Source organism: Nothobranchius furzeri, chromosome 17 (assembly GCF_043380555.1).
Source record: "Nothobranchius furzeri strain GRZ-AD chromosome 17, NfurGRZ-RIMD1, whole genome shotgun sequence".
Lineage (NCBI taxonomy): Eukaryota > Metazoa > Chordata > Actinopteri > Cyprinodontiformes > Nothobranchiidae > Nothobranchius > Nothobranchius furzeri.
The window spans coordinates 50,387,832-50,403,899 of NC_091757.1; the positions used below are offsets into that span (position 1 = coordinate 50,387,832).

Sequence of the window (16,068 nt, forward strand, 5' to 3'; positions counted from 1 at the left end):
TTACCATTTTTATGTTGTTTTAAAGGTCCATCTATCTTTGGTCTTCTCATAGAAATAAGCAAAGAAATTGGAAGAAATGTGTCTAAGTTTTTTTTAGCAGAGGTAGGACTCAAACACAGGAGCAGGTATAACAATACAAACAAGGAACTGACATCTGTCTCCAGTGCGCCCCAGGCCTAATGGTAACAAATACACATTGTCTCTTAAAGTTATGCCTCAACATCCCTTGAGTTTGGGAGTCTTTTCATTCTTTAATGTAGACTGTAACTGAAACTGTGAAAAAAGAGCCAGAGTCCAAAGAAAACCTTTGGAAGTTGGTCAAAAGACTGTAGATCACAAGGTAACAAGGCTTGAACATTGGTAGCAAAATACAAAGTTGTCTGACCTTGGTCCTCACCAGTCTGTGTATTTCATTTGTTTCCCTGCTCAACACACCTGATTCAATAGCTTACCTGTTTAGCAAGTCATCAAGTTCAACATTGACCTGTTAATTGCCCACTGATTGAAAACAAGTGTGTTAAAGTAAGACCTGTACACACCGGGTTTTCCCACCAAACTAAGATGTTCTACGGTTTGGCCCGTCTTCCACAGCACTAAAAATGACTCTTTCCAACCAAAGTGGACATTTGAGAACTCTCTGTTGTCAGCCTTTGCTCGTGGACATAAATAACTGCAGTTTTGGGTTTTGCAACGCATGCGACAGAAGTGCTCTGACATCACATGTGCGACCTGTGTTTACACTTGCTTGTTTTTACTGTTCTGTGTAGAAAACAACAGGCGAACGATAATGTTAAGGATGGTTACTACCCACCACATAGTAATTCCATGTCTGAGGAATGCTTTTAAGCAAGGGCAGAGGCAATTTGGGGAAATGCAGCCACCTACAGGCTTGGCATGCCTATGCCTATGTGCTTCACAATTAACAAGGTTTATTGCTGAAAACGAGGTATTGTGGACACATGTTTTTTTGTTTTCCATAGATGGGCGGTGGAATAATTGGTATTACAAAAACCTGACTACACGTGTACATGGCCTAAGCAAGGAAACCTGTAAAATATACAGGATGGTGGTAGCCTGGCAAGCCATCTGATAAATGAGAAGGCATAGTCTGGCCACGGCCCATTGATGGCTCTCAGTCGTGGAGTGGGATCTATCTGGGTGTCTTTCAAACTGTCTTCATATGCTCTATAACAATAATAACAAACAATGTGACATACTCACCTTTACAGATGTCAGTCAACCAGGCAATCCGCCATACTCCGTCAAAGAAGATGCAAATACATCCTTTCTTTAAATAAACTTAAGTACCTGTGTGCGCTCTTGACTCAAAGATAAGCCCAAGTCTAAAAAGCTTTGATGCCAAAGCTGTTTCAAACAAGCAGTCACCATCTTTGTTTTTTTTTTTCAGTAACATCCCACCTACCAACAGAGTGCTGTGATTGGCCTACCAAACCAACAGAGTGCTGTGATTGGCCTACCAAATCAACAGAGTGCTGTGATTGGACCGTTGCAGATGTCAGTCAACAGGGCGGTCCACCACACATAAGCAGGACAGAAGACACTGGCCTTGTTCGAGTTGAGCAGCGCCTCGTCTGGAAAGCAGACGAGAGCAGGCGGAAGCAGCAGGGGGAGTGGCTGAAAACCGGCGTTAAAGTCGGACAGATTTCCCTACATGTGTAGCTCACGGGTGACGATGGATGAAGGTATCGCGTTAGCGTTCACACTTGTTTAATTTTCCATTTTAATTCAGGTGCCTGTTAGCAGCTGAAACACATCCTCACATGCTTGTGGACATCATATGTTATATATGAAGACATGACTGTAATAATAAGTAAAGGTTAGCAGCTGTAGCTTTAGTGTGCTCATAGGAAACGTGACAAAATAACACAAAACAAATTTCTCTTCATGGCCTGTATTGTAGTCATCATCAACTTAACATGATTTACAGAATACATGTGACCAATTAACATTTCATGTTCTATCACCAGATGTTTGGATCCAAATATGAACCAATCAGATCTTAGATCAGGTGAGAGCCAGGTGTTTCCCGTCATCCTCTAGGTTTTGCAGCCGGTGGAGAGCAACTGCTGCGCCTTGCTCCAAAATCTGCGGCCGCCTTGATCTCACGAGGTTATCGTTGCCTACGTATGCATGACGTCAGAGCAAGTCAAATCTAACCGGCATGCACTGCTCGCCGATCACCGCTTATCTCGAACACGGCCAAAAATACATTGTTTTTGTAACTAAACACGCTGTGATTGGTCAGCTACAATAATGGCCGGGGCTGTGGAGTGTTGCTAGACCGACATGCCAATGACGGTTCACATTCTAGGTTTGGATGATGGCCATTCAGGACCAGGAATGGACACCGCTGACTAAAGACTTTTCTCTTGTTAGTTTTTCTTACAAAAATATCTGAAAATAAAACATCTTCATTGAAACAAAGTCCACTCGCATGACTGACAGCATTCCCATCAGACAGAGAATCCATCAATGTGTATAAAAAAGACATGTCGGCCCTTTTTTGTGAGACGCTGAACTCACTAATGTCCCTAACAACATCAGGTGAGCTCACAATCTTGTTGGACTCCTGTGTGAATTACGACTGCTTTATTCTTATTCACATAAATGAAACAAATCCCATGAGACAACTAAGGTGAGTGTGAGCATTTGCTGACCAACTACCGTTGTGACCTGAATTTGTGCACGTGCATAGAATCTTAACATAGATTGTTCTCATTCACAGAACCTGAGAGAACAATCTATTTTTTCCATTTGCCCGCTCGGAGCATCCATACGCCTAAAATAAAGCACTTTTGAGCAGATGTTAGGGCCAGAATCTAAAACAGAAGCCCTTTAAGGCCTGAAAACTTCCCATCAGTGGTGGAAAACGGTCCGGACAGATGAAAGCATCCATTCCAGAGGCCATTACTGTCAAAACACACACACTCAGACCTGGAGGTGTTGTCATGAATAATTTCTTGTAGGTTACTTCCTGTCCTGGTTCTGTCTGCGTGGGTCTGTTTATTCATTATTGAACTCCAGAAGAGTGCGGATATTTCAAGTGAAGGTCTAAAAGCGGGATGACTCAAACGTCCACGTTCGGCTCCTGTTGTTGCATAAGGCTGGAAGGAGGAGAGGTGTTCGACAGACGGGTAAATCAAACACCAGAGTGGAGAACAAAGAACGATCGCCGCAGAGACCGACGAGTGCTCGGCGGTCTCTCGCGCTCATCACCTCCCGAGTTCAGGAGACATGGACTAAACGCGTTCTTTTACGCAGGCTTCGTCGAGATCCAGCTCATGAATTTGGTCAACGAGTTGCTTGTTTCCATGGAAACAGCGAGTGAATGTGAAAGGATGTTCAAGGATGACTGAAGTGACTTTCCCTGAAAAGCAGTGATGCAATCGATGACACAGGTTCACCAGCTGGTCTGTGCGTTTGTCGGTAGATCTGAGTTTCTCCATCTTTTCTTTTCCACATTTCTGAACACTCCCCATCCACATGTCTGGCAAACAGATGTGTATGGGACATAATGAGCGCTTGTGTGTGTGTGTGTATTAGAGAGACAAGGTCAGCCGTTTTGGACAGACAAGTCATCACTGCAATCCTCCATAATGGCTGCAGAAAACAAATGCCCAGCAGAAGGCAGAGCCTTGAACCAAACAACCTTCCTGTAAACATGTTCTACCCCTCCTCTACCCACAGCCCTCAGAGCACCCATTTCCTGTCGTTATCTCCAGATAAAATACTCGATCGACTCGGCTCAGTGCAAATATGTGAGCATTATTAAAGCTTCAATCTCTCTTTTGGGAAAGAGAAGCTTCCTAAATGCCAGGAAAAATAAAGAAAAATGGACGCACCGCCTCTATTTTCAGGACACAGACAGAACAGGACAGCAACTAAGTGTTTGTGCACAGAAGAGAAAAACACATACCTTTTTTTTTTTTTTTAGAAAACACTCTTGTTTATTAAATAAATAAATACTGCACTTATCTTGCACAATAAGTTATTAAGGACATAAAAAAACAAGGTGATAATGGTTCCTTATGGATCCATAAAAGATCTCTAGTACAGTTGTTTTTCTTTTTATGCCGTTCTCTCATCTCGCCCCTTCCCTTCCCCACATCACGCTTCCAGCTCCCAGCTGAGCCGGTCTGTCAATGAAGAGAACAAATCACAGTTTTAAAAGTGACACCTTTTCCCACTCGGACAGATGCACACCTGTGGCGTAGAAACAGCCAAAACCACCGCTGGGATGGCTGGGATGTACATCATTTACAAATTCAAACACACTTTATTAATCCCAGAGGGAAATTAAACACAGCACAGTTGAGTTCAGAGGGTCGGTTTATGTCTCTGGAGTTAAACTGAACTGTACACAGAAACAGCTGGTACCAGCCCAGCATTTGGATTTACTCATCTGTTCCTTATTCCCCTTTAAAAAAAATCATCTGTGTTCTCTTTAGTCCCAACACACTCCTTCCTTCCAACCTTCCACGTACAAGTCAGCCCTTTAACGTCGACATTCATTGTGCTACATCTCATCTCCTCAGTCTCTGTGGTACGGCTTCGCCTGCGCCACGGTGCGGTGCTGTAGGAGCGTTCGTTTATTTTTGCAATCCGCCCATCTTTCATGAGTCCACCGTGTCCGCGTTCCTCTGCGGCGACACAGCGGATAGACCGTCCGGTTTTCAGTTCTCCTCAACGCACTCCTGCTGGTTCAGCTGCACCTCTGCAGGAGCATATTGAGGGAGTAGACCATGCGCTGACGCAGGTCAGCGGGACAGCCGGATGTCAGCAGGGAGCCGAGTTTAAAGGTTTTAGACACACGTTCCTCATTGATGTACGTCAGCATGTACTCATCCCTGTGGCAGCACAGGATGATCTTGGTGTGATCGTGGTAGAAGTTGACCTTTGGAAATTAAAAAAGGAAGACGCCATCATGTTTTTGGTTTGTAGCTACACTCTGCTCATCCGAGCATGCTCAGCAACGGCTGTGTCTCTAGTAGCAGAAGGTGCGTTTACCTGGAAAGTGCCGTCGTTAAACAGCATCATGAGGGCGCGGTCGGACTTGAGCCACTGCAGCAGGTAGAGTCCGGGCAAGTGTGCATCCATTAAGGTGCCAAGGTCTCCGCCCTGAAAACACATCAGGATCAGACCTGCTGCAACTTGAAAGCCGCTGATGCCTTCAGGGTGTGGAAAGGCAAACAAGGAGCAACGGCAAAGAGGGATGTAGCTCGGAACAAGCACACAAGGGTGGGGGAACCGGTATTTTACTTACATCCATGAGATTTTCCTCCATGTAGTGTGAAAAGTACTTGAGCACAGTCACCTGGCCCACAAAGTGCTCAGGAACCTCGCAAGTGGGAAAGACGGAGCGCTGACCCAACTCGGCGTAGTAATGAATGGTTCTGGAAAGGAGAATGAACAAGAGCCAGTTAGGAAAAAAAAAAAAAACAGCATCTAGATCATAAAACGAGTCGTTTCCATTGAATGTGATGACTAATCGTTTTTTTTTTTAAGTGTTGTGAAAGATCAGCATACTTTCTATCTGGCAGGAGGCTCATGTGGGTGCCGTTGTTGAAGAGGACTCCCACGGTGTGATCAGATAACTGGTAGCCAAAGCCGTACTTGTTGGAGTAGTCCACCCATTTCGTCACCCATTGAAGGTTTAAGCTGTTTAACGACTGAGGAGTGTCGCTGGCTGCAGGGCAGCAAGAGATGCCGAGGATTAGGACGCGATCAAAGGGAATCTTTTAGGGAAACATTCAATCCACTCATCTTAAAAGAGACTTCTTACCTTTGGGCATGTTCTCCAAACAGCCTCTCAGCACACTAGCAACGGTCTCAGCAACACTTCCTGTCGTGCTGTCCTCCAAACCTGTCAGGAACAATAGGACGCGTTCAGTTTGTGCGACGAAAAGCTTTCGTATCGGACTTTTGTTGATTTATTTGCAAATCATGATTCACTTTGTGCTCTACAAAGCCAGTGAAAACTTACATTCGCTGCTGCAGCTGCCCAGACTCCCCCGGACGATCAGACGAATGGGATCTTGCGTTGTCGGAGACTGACTCTCTGTTGCCAAGGCGACGGGGCTCCCGGCAGATGGCGGAAGTGGACTTCCATTCTAAGGTGAGAACGAGTGACGACAGGAGCTCAGAAGTTGCGCGTTCAGATCATCCCTTCCTACCATGACTCAGCGGTCCCCCACGGATTCAAAGTGGCTGGCTTTAAAGGTTGAAAATAAGTGCTTTCATACACTTCTGAAACTCTGCTCGTTAGACAGTTTGCTACAGCTTCGGAATGACTCACTAGATTCTCCACAGCGGAGCATCTCGGATCTACACGAGTTTAATCGCTTTGAGACTAACGTGCTGGAATAAAGCCCACTCTCTCCTCGGTGTGTTTTTGTTTTTCTCACCTCAGACGTCTTTTTGCTCCGCTGCTGGCTGATGACGGTTCTCTCCAAGTCATGCTGCAGTTTGTAGATCTCCTCTTCCTCCTTAGTCAACTTGTCTATGAGGCAGCGTGGAGAAGGAAACGTGAGCGCACAGCTACCACAAGTCACAACTGTGCATCAGATGATCTATACGCACTCAGGGTCTCGTAGTACTTGACCTTGTCCCTTCTCCCACCAAACAGAGCGGCGGCAGCTTTCTTGAAGAAGCTCTTTGCAGGACTAGAGACGTGGAAATCTGGTGCCGAGTGGCAGCAGCTAGGCGGCAGACGCTCTGGACTGAAGCCCTGTAGGAAAAAAAAAACAAAGCGAGTCAGCAACTGTAGAGGAGGATGGGGGCTGGGGGGGGGGGGTCACCCCTACATGGTGGCATTTGCAGACAGAGTGGCAGAGACAGATGGGGAGGTGGTGATGTCTTCTAACCTGAGTGAAGAAGTCGTGCCTCAGAATGTGGTCCAGGTCGGGTCGGTCCCCTGGAATCTTAGCCAGCAGGTTGGCGATGAGCTGCTTGGCCTGCAGCGACAGCGAGGACGGGAGAGAGTAACGCGCCTCCCTGATGCACCGGTACGTCTCCTTCAGGTTTGTGGTTTCGAACGGGGGACGACCCAACAGCATCGTATACCTGGAGCAGAACAGAGGGCCATTAGCGCACCGATTTCATTCACTTTTTGTGCACTTTAAGTTTGTTTTTTTTTTTGTCCATAGCATCTGATGTGAAATGGCATCACGGAGTGTTATTCAGTCAGAGTTCATAACAAGGATGCCTTTGATTTTCTCCAAAAGTGAATTTACTGTTGTCCTACTCACATGACGCAGCCCAGGGCCCAGATATCCGACTCGCAGCCGTGGCCCTGCTTGTTGAGCACCTCAGGAGACAGGTAGTTGGGAGTTCCACAGATCGTCTTCCTTCGGTTTCCTGCCGGCTCCAACTTGGCAGCCAGACCAAAATCCCCGACCTTCAGCTCCATCGTGTCACTCACAAAAAAATTACCTGCAGGGAAGAAAGTGAGTGAAACCGTGAGCACTTGGTGTTCAAACCAAGATCAAAGACTCACACACACACACCCCCAACAGATGACCCGATCGACATGAAAACACCCATGAAACTGCATCTTTCTAGAATGCTGTAAAAAAGTTAGCATTTGGATTTTCTTACCCAGTTTCAGATCTCTGTGGAGGATTTCCTGCTCGTGCAGGTATTTTAGCCCGGAAACAATCTGCCTCAGGTAATAACGCACCTCTGGCTCTGTGAGCACTTTACGTGCCTTTAAGATGTGGGCTAACGACTGCAAAATGACAAACAATGTTAATTAGAGACACTTTTCAAGTACATTTCGTAAAAATAACCCTAGACGACAAGAAAATCACTTGCTTTTAACCAACAGCTGCACTCACTTTTCTACTACAGTACTCCAACAGGATGTAGATATTCTCATTGTCTTCAAAATGGTGATAAAAGTGCACAATGTGCTTGTGGTGCAGCAATCTGTGCAGCTCAATTTCTCTGTCAATCTGAATCAAAACGAGAGACAACTCGGATTAGTTATATCTGTGCAGTTTTCACCGGAGCGCGCGCTCCTCGGGCGGCTGCACGCTTTACCTTCTCCCGTTGGTGAGGTTTGGAGACGCGCGCGTGTGGAATGATCTTTGCGGCGTAAACTTTTCCGGTGGAGAGGTCGGTCATCTCGTAGCACTTGGCAAAGCCTCCCTGGAAAGAGGAGAGGACATAAGAACGTTAACATCCTCGGGGAGTCCAGAGGAGGAGGAGGGAAGGGACAGCAGCGCGCGCTAACCTTTCCCAAAACTTTCCCACGGCAGTAGCACTTCCCCGTGACCGGATCGGTGATGATCCGAGCCATGTCTGACTGCGCATTCCGCTCCTCCGTTCGCTTCCGGCGCGGCTCGCAGGACCTCTGCGTGGACTCGCTCATACTGCTGGTGTTGGTCTGTTGGGTCCCGCAGCTTTTGCGTACTTCCATTAGCGGTTCGGTTGTAGTCCCGCACTCTGTATGAAGCCCGGAGCGCTGCTCTGTGCGCCTTTATACACTCCCATCCCTCTTCCTCCTCCTCCTCCCATGCGCCCTCCTGTCTGCCTCCCTCTGACGTCACGCTGTAAAACGAGAGCGCGAGCCCAGCCAGGTATCGATCAGGCTGCATGTGGATAGGCTGTGCGCTGATGACACAGACATGAAATCGGACGTTTGATCAGCCTGAGTCTGGTGTATGTTCACCTCGTCAATCACACTGAAAACACTTTTATTATTTATTAATTTTATTTATTATTTTATTGAAAATCTGGAGCCGAGAAAGGTGCCGGTGTCGTTTAGACAGCAGAATGGTGCATCCCAATAATTGGCCTCGATGTGGAAAATAACCACGATCTGTATTCTGTGCAGCTTTACCTCAGTTTGCACCAGAGCCAGTCTGAAGCACCACCAGCACCCTCAGGTGGAGATTCCTGACGCTGATCTGCTCAGGTTATCTGGGAATAGGCTCCCATAATGATTTACTTATTTAAATTAGTCAGTTTTGAAAAATGTATTTTCCAAACGTATTATTTTTGTTATTTTGTTTATTTGTAATTTTGTTTTTATTTTATATTTTTTGTGTGTTATTAGTTATTTTTGTTTATTTATTTTAGTTTTTATTTATTTAGTGATTTATGTATAATATAGTTCCTTAAAACTTAAAAAGCAACATTATTTCAAATAACAATTGCTGAACTCTTTGGTTTTATTAAATTAACTTTATTAGTTTAATGATCTTTTTTTCTTTCAATTTTTCTTTTACCCTTTTTAAAAATCCTTTTGTCATGTTTTACTTTTGGCATGTTTGTGATTTTAAACTTCTATTCACCATGTTATAGTAATAATAATAATGCATTGAACTTATATAGCGCTTTTCTAGACACTCAAAGACACTTTCACACACTCTCACATTCACACACTGCTAGTGATGGTAAGCTACTTGTAGCCACAGCCGCCCTGGGGAGGTCTGACAGAGGCGAGGCTGCCATTTGGCGCCGTCGGCCCCTCTGACCACCACTAACACAGGCAAGTTGGGTGAAGTGTCTTGCCCAAGGACACGACAGCAGGATACCCCTGGCGGGAGCTGGAATCGAGCCCATGACCCTCCGATCATGAGGCAACCCGCTCTACCACCTGAGCTACTGCTGCCCCTATCTGCAATAGCATAAATAAACTTTAGCTTACAAAAGCTGGACAAACAAGTATACAATGAAAGCACAATAAGATCCAACTCTTAGTACTTCTTGTAAACATTTAGGACTATTGCCCTATGCTTTTAACTCCCACAATTGAAACACGGAAAAAGATTCTGCAGCGACATGATCACCAGAATCTGAATCAGAATAGGTTTGTTGCCATTGTTAGCGAACAAACAATTCACAAACTAGGAACTTGCTTCGGTACTAACGTGCTACCTATAACATGAATAATATAATTAAAAATAGAATAAAGTAGAATAAAATATAATAAACTAGCATAAAACTTTGCTACAAAAAATGGCAGGTAGAGGTAATATGGCCGATAACGTGACGTTATGTCGAGTACAGAAGACGAGCATGGTTGTGTGTTTATAAGCTGTTCACAAGTCTAACGGCAGATGGAAAGAAGCTGTTCTTATGGCGGGAGGTTCTGGTCCGGATGGACCGTAACCTCCTGCCTGAGGGAAGCGGCTCAAAAAGTCTGTGTCCCGGGTGCGAAGGGTCAGCTGCTATCCGACCTGCACGCCCACGAGTTCTGGAGACGTACAGGTCCTGGAGAGATGGAAGGCTGCAGCCAATCACCTTCTCAGCAGAGCGCACAATGCGCTGCAGTCTATGTTTGTCCCTCACTGTGGCTCCAGCGTACCACACAGCGATGGAGGAAGTGAGGATGGACTCAATGATGGCCGTGTAAAACTGCACCATCATCTGGGCCGGCAGCTTGGCCTTTTTCAACTGCCGCAGAAAGTACATCCTCTGCTGGGCCTTTTTGATCAGGGAGCTGATGGATGGCTCCCACCTAAGGTCATGTGTGATGGTGGTTCCGAGGAAGCGGAAGGAGTCCCAAGTGGTGACGGGGGAGTCAGTCAGGACGAGGGGGAGAGATGGGGCTGTGACTTTCCTGACAATCATCTCCACTGTCTTCTGAGCATTGAGCTCCAGGTTGTTGCTGCTGCACCAGTACACCAGCCGTTCCATCAGCCGTTCTATCTTTCGTGGAAAACTTTGCTGAATTCAGCGGCACAGATGCAAACAATGATGATGCGACAAAACACTACATTTCTTCATGGTAGAGGACTTCAGGTGAAAAAGCCTTCAGCCCAATGCTGTAAAATATTTAAATTACACAAAAAAATCTAACAAATCCTCCAGAAATCTGAAAGCATTTCTTATTATTCAAAGACTTATCTCAGTCAGTATTTGTTTTATTGTTTCACAATCACAATAAAACCATTATAAGTAGGAAAGTTGTCATAATTAATCTGCCTTAAATGAAAATAATCTGTTTCTAACAAAAAAATCAAGATATCTCTTAGCTTTTTTTGGCTCCCTGAGTGTGTTCTGTGTGTTAAAACGTAAGAGTAAAATGCACATTACTTACACCGGTGTGTTTGGTGTGTTAGTCAGCCGACTCAGATACACACACAGCATAAAACCATACCTTAGATGTTGATTGCTGAAAGCACCCTCTAAACAGTCAGCAGCAGTGTGACACACAGGCTCGGTCTGTTATGCATGTGTAAAAACTCTCCAAGTAGTGTGCAACATTCAGAAATATCAAATGCACTTGATAAAATATTGCATTGAGATTTTAGTGCAGCTGAGTGAAAAAGCCCTGAAAACACTAGTGAGTCATTCTGCCGCTGTGCTCGATGGAGTTCTCAAGCGTGAGCGCACGCTGCTGATGTCATACGCAAACGCCCGATCAAGTCCAGAACCCGCAGATGATTGTGGGGACCAGCTAGTGATGGGGAACCGACAGGCGATGACGAGCGCATCCTCAGGAAGCTCCTTCAGAAGCTTTTCTCCCAGCACATCCATCTGCAGTCAGAACAGATTACCGTAAATCCTCTAATACAGGCCGGGTATCATATTTTGACCGGTGTCGGAGTCGGCGGAGGTGAATAATGGCCGGTCTCTTATTGTGGCCGGGTGGAATGTGGTAACAAGCAAGTACGGGGGGCGGTTGTGTCATCGTCTCACTTTTTATTTGCCAGTGATAGACCGCGAGGGTAACTTTAACTGTGCGGAGACGAAGAGGAGGCGAAAATTTGATATCAAGTTCAAAGAGAACGTGCGCTGCAGAACACTGGGGAGCAGTAGGGGTTGTATGAACTAGTCAACTTCACAATAGTGACTTTTTATGCCTGTCGTCGACTAGTCGCTGTCACGTGATAATGACTGGCAAGATGCAGCCCTCGGAAAAGACAGCAGCCTGCTATCAGTAGGTGACAAGCTCCTGCGCTCGGGGGGGGGCAACGCGCTGTGCCAGTGCGTCGGTACTGACACGCGATCATTCATGTCGGTTCATTTCCTTTAATGTTTTCTGTCTTTTATTTGCGCCTGATGTGTTTCGCTGTGGAGCGGGGCGCATCACCTTGTCCTCCGACGCACCGATCACTGATGCGGCCGCCAAGCAGGGAGCACTCCGCTGTTTTAGCGGTCGGTAGATCTTTTAGAACTGCAGTTCAAAGGTAACTCATGAGGTGAATATATATGAACCCAGGTAGCAGTTTCTCTTTAGGATTGAGAGGAGATGCAGGAAGATAATAAACAGGCAGGACAGAAAAATAGTCAAATAAAAACAAGTTAGTTTTTGTACCTGCTGGTTGCAACAAACAGACACCACTGAAGGTAATCAGAAGTGAGGAACAGAAAATGAAATAATTATTTTAATGTTTAGAGCAGCAGGAACTCTGAGAGGCTGCAGGCGCATCAGTGAGTTTGCGGCCGCTGCGCAGGGGGAGGGGGGAGAGGGCTGAAGCAGAAACTACCGTTGTTAAAAGAAATGTGTTTAACTTTGAAAATGTGGGCGCAATTTTAATTGTCAAAAACTCCAGCGAACCATTAGTTCATTTTGCTCAAATAGAAATAGAGGCCGGCCTCTAATTCTGGCCCTCCTTCCAATAAAGGCCTGGAGCTTGGTGAGCTTGAGTCAAATACAGGCCCGGGCCTGTATTAGAGGATTTACGGTATGTGTGTCAACAGCAAATAAAGAGTTAACTGTGCAATGGAGAAGCGCTCACCACTCCTGGAGCAAGAAAAGCCGTCACGTTGTCGTAGGAAGATAAATCCGTCTGACAACAAAATGAGACAGTTGGGACTTTCATCAAGTGCATAAGAGTGCACAATTTTTGTTTGGTTCTTACCGTCCAAAAGTCTTTCTTAACAAAAGTCGCCTGGCTGGAGGGAATACCTTTCCACCTGGCCTTGCTCCTGGCATATGCCACTAAAATGGAGTTGATCTCAAACCCCGTGCCTCGGAAACCAGCTGACGAGGCAGCAAACACCTGCAAAAAAGGTAAATACCAGTTTAAAATACTAAATGACACGATTTCTTTTCTGAAACAGAACCACCTCACCCACCAGTCTTCCATCTCCTGATCCCAGATCTGCTAAGCGACCTCTTCGACCCTCCAGCAGCTTCATGACATTTTGTGTCTGGACTTTACTGGAGGGCAAGTACGGGACCTGCATGGAAGGAGCAGGAGCGTTAGTACTTTACCTTAAATACCATCTTTCTGTTACATGAGATAGTAAAGCCACTGTAATCAATCAAATCAATACTTTATTAATCCCAGAGGGAAATTAGAGTTTCAGTACACACAGTTCAGAGATCAGACATATATGGGCAAGACACATGACAAGAATTGGTGACTGTGGTCATTCGCAACCCGAGTCGCGCTACCTTAATAGAGATAAGAGGGTTACATGAGGATTGGTTCAAGTGGAGGGAAAAAGGGCACTTCAGAGCTACCCACCATGTGGAAAATGAGTTAAGTGAGTGTATAAATGATTGTAATATAGTTCAGCAAAAGCAATTCTTCATCTTCTTGTGCAAAATAATAATGAATATCAACTAATAGGCCTGTTTATAAATTTTGTTCATTGATTTATTTGTTATGAAACTAACACATTGGCAGCTTGTTGCAGTAGTTCCCTTATATTACTAAATATTTTTTATGGGATTTATCTTCATATTTTGGATATAAGACATCCTGTTTTTCTTTTTACATATTCACTGCTCCTCCACATCGAGAGGAGCCAGTTGAGGTGGCTCGGGCATCTGGTCAGGATGCCTCCTGGACGCCTCCCTGGTGAGGTTTTCCGGGCACGTCCAACTGGGAAGAGGCCTAAAGGGAGACCCAGGACACGGTGGAGGAACGCCTTGGGATTCCCCTGGAGGAGCTGGCCCAAGTAGCTGGAGAGAGGGAAGTCTGGGCCTCTTAGGCTACTGCCCCCGCAACCCGACTCCGGATAAGAGGAAGATAATGGATGGATGGATGGATGGATGGATGGATGGATATTTTTTCTTGCTTGGATGCTGTGTTGCTTCTGTATTTCAAATTTGTCAGCTACTTTTATGATGATCAGCTATTGCAACGATCAATTTGTTTTGCATGAGGGAGCAGCTAATTGACATCTCCAAAGCTCAAAAATATCCAAACCATGACCCCAAGGAGAAAGATGTGATGGTCGAGCTGGAGAAATCATGTAGATAAATGTGAAAACTGATAAGCCGGTTGCCCTTAATGTCCACAGACCTGTTGCTAGTTGTTAGTAGAAGTCAGAATCCTGTCATCCACAGGCTGGACTGAAGAGACAACACTGAAGCTGTTTATTAGAAGGCACAGAGCAGACTAGGCCTCCTGGGGAAGCTTGGATCCATCAGTGTTTGCAATAAGATGCTGAACATTCTCTAAAGGTCTGTTGTGGAGAATGCAAACTCATCTGTAATCATCTGTTGGAGGCGGCATCAAAGCCGGGGACTGTAAAAAAGTCGAGCTGATAATGAAGGATGTTCTAATCCAGGGGGGGGGGGGGGGTGTTCTGGAGCTTCTAGAGCTGATTGTGTAAAATTCAACAACAGTTTCGTGAGTCAGAAGCTTCTTCAGATCTGCTGCAACACACACCGGTGCAGAAGAGAATTTCCTGCTCACAGCTAGAACCATATAATCCTTTAAAAAAATGAACTGTGATTATTAAAGTGTTTTCTTTCTTCCCTCTACATGCGTGGAACAATACTCCCAAAATAAGCTAATTACCTTTAATGTGCAAGTCACCTTGTGCTTTGGCCTAATTTAACTGATTTCAAACAATATTTAAAAGGGGGAAAGAGAAACAACAGAAAGACGACAAATTAGCTAAAAACAACAGTGGCATAAATACCTTGAGCCTCCACGGGATTCTTCGGGAGCCGGGAAAGACGAACATGCTCCATACTCCATACAGGCCTGTGAGCAGAGCTCCAGTGCAGGCAGAGAGGACAGGATGGGGCTTGCTGCTCGGAAAAATCCCAACGTGGTCCTGCAGAATCAACTCAATGGAGTCCTCCATCACAAAACATCTGCAGCACGTTGAAGAAAGAACAATCTGGTAATCAAACCCATAAAGCGGGGGTCCTCAATTATAATGGTCCGAGGGCCACGTTTTTATTTTTAAAGAGTTTTGTGGGAAAATATACTGGTGTGGACATCAGTGTGTAAAACCAAATAATTTTATAAACTAAATATCTTTAGGTGGCAAAGTATTAAGCATTAAACAGAAACAAAGTGTATCATTTTCTGCAAAAAATATTTTTTTCATAACAGAATCTTGTTTGTCAAAAGGATAAACGTGACCACCAGGTGCGGGATTTCTAACAGCAGATGGAGCCACAATGACCCTTTCCCTCTCAGAAACCTTCTAGAAGTTTTAAGTTTAGCTCGATTTAGTACAGTTTAAAACTTCAAATGACTAAACTCAGTCAGATCGGTTCACTTTAACGAGAAAGCACTACAAAAGGTGCAAATTCCTACAAAATGACCGTTTTGGAGTAACTGAATCCCCACTAAATCGATGCAAAATAAACAATTGCTGTACTCTCAACTGTATGTGACCGAGTTAAAACACTGACTAACGCTTAAAGGAGGCATAATAGAAAACGTGTTCCAGGAAAACACACAAAAACAACGATTTGTGGTGCAGACGCACTTGCCTGAGCTTCCTGCCTGCCCCGCCCCCTCAGCTCGCCTGCGCAGTAAGCCGTCTGCGCACATGGCCAGTCGGTCAGCATTTCCCCGCCCCAGCAAACGTCTGCCAAGAGCATGAAACACTCTGCCCTGACAGTTTGTATCAGATCCACACTTACACAAGGCCGGTTGTATCAGCTCTTAAAAATCAAGTTGCTTTATTTGTTCCAGCATCCTTTTTGAACTCAACATTTATCATCTAATATCTTTTTAATCCGCTTGAAAGAGATGCAGCTAATTATAATTGCAAAAGACCCAAACAGCCTTTTATTTTGTTCACTTCCGGAGCTGCCTCACCTTGCGCTTCCTCCATTGATGAGCCCGTTTTAATATTCATCAGCACTCAGGACCCTTTATTTGCTCAGCCTCT

The 16,068-nt window shown here is 45.2% G+C and overlaps 2 protein-coding genes across 4 annotated transcripts; both read right to left on the reverse strand.

The window, feature by feature from the left end:
• Positions 1-4,491: 4,491 nt before the first annotated feature.
• plk2b (polo-like kinase 2b (Drosophila)) lies at positions 4,492-8,621 on the reverse strand. The gene is made up of 14 exons (XM_015972822.3): positions 8,255-8,621; positions 8,062-8,169; positions 7,857-7,973; positions 7,618-7,747; positions 7,269-7,452; positions 6,885-7,083; positions 6,601-6,748; positions 6,426-6,520; positions 6,005-6,131; positions 5,804-5,884; positions 5,548-5,707; positions 5,285-5,414; positions 5,029-5,139; positions 4,492-4,915 (listed from the first exon to the last, which is right to left on the reverse strand). Exons 1-14 carry the CDS (start codon positions 8,438-8,440, stop codon positions 4,724-4,726), a joined length of 1,968 nt encoding a protein of 655 aa, XP_015828308.1. The 5' UTR covers positions 8,441-8,621; the 3' UTR covers positions 4,492-4,723.
• A 2,213-nt stretch (positions 8,622-10,834) lies between these two features.
• si:dkey-190g11.3 (adenine nucleotide translocase lysine N-methyltransferase) lies at positions 10,835-16,018 on the reverse strand. Of its 3 annotated transcripts, none has more exons than XM_054731780.2 (6): positions 15,996-16,018; positions 14,857-15,034; positions 13,054-13,158; positions 12,837-12,977; positions 12,714-12,764; positions 10,835-11,508 (listed from the first exon to the last, which is right to left on the reverse strand). In XM_054731780.2, exons 2-6 carry the CDS (start codon positions 15,022-15,024, stop codon positions 11,320-11,322), a joined length of 654 nt encoding a protein of 217 aa, XP_054587755.1. In that variant the 5' UTR covers positions 15,025-15,034; positions 15,996-16,018; the 3' UTR covers positions 10,835-11,319. The 3 variants fall into 3 exon arrangements, with proteins under 3 accessions (XP_054587755.1, XP_015828310.1, XP_015828311.1); XM_015972824.3 differs by lacking the exon at positions 15,996-16,018 and adding an exon at positions 15,661-15,763; XM_015972825.3 differs by lacking the exon at positions 15,996-16,018 and adding an exon at positions 15,665-15,746.
• Between the last annotated feature and the right edge of the window lie 50 nt (positions 16,019-16,068).

Excerpts from the sequence above, each read along its gene's own strand:
- plk2b (XM_015972822.3), bottom strand. The coding sequence starts at position 8,440 with ATGGAAGTACGCAAAAGCTGCGGGACCCAACAGACCAACACCAGCAGT. Across the intron at positions 7,453-7,617 it reads CCACAGAGATCTGAAACTGG|GTAATTTTTTTGTGAGTGAC; the intron begins GTAAGAAAATCC and ends TCTTCCCTGCAG. Across the intron at positions 5,415-5,547 it reads AGCCTCCTGCCAGATAGAAA|AACCATTCATTACTACGCCG; the intron begins GTATGCTGATCT and ends TCTCCTTTCCAG.
- si:dkey-190g11.3 (XM_015972824.3), bottom strand. The coding sequence starts at position 15,725 with ATGTGCGCAGACGGCTTACTGCGCAGGCGAGCTGAGGGGGCGGGGCAG. Across the intron at positions 13,159-14,856 it reads GAATCCCGTGGAGGCTCAAG|GTCCCGTACTTGCCCTCCAG; the intron begins GTATTTATGCCA and ends CCTTCCATGCAG. Across the intron at positions 12,978-13,053 it reads GATCAGGAGATGGAAGACTG|GTGTTTGCTGCCTCGTCAGC; the intron begins GTGGGTGAGGTG and ends CCTTTTTTGCAG.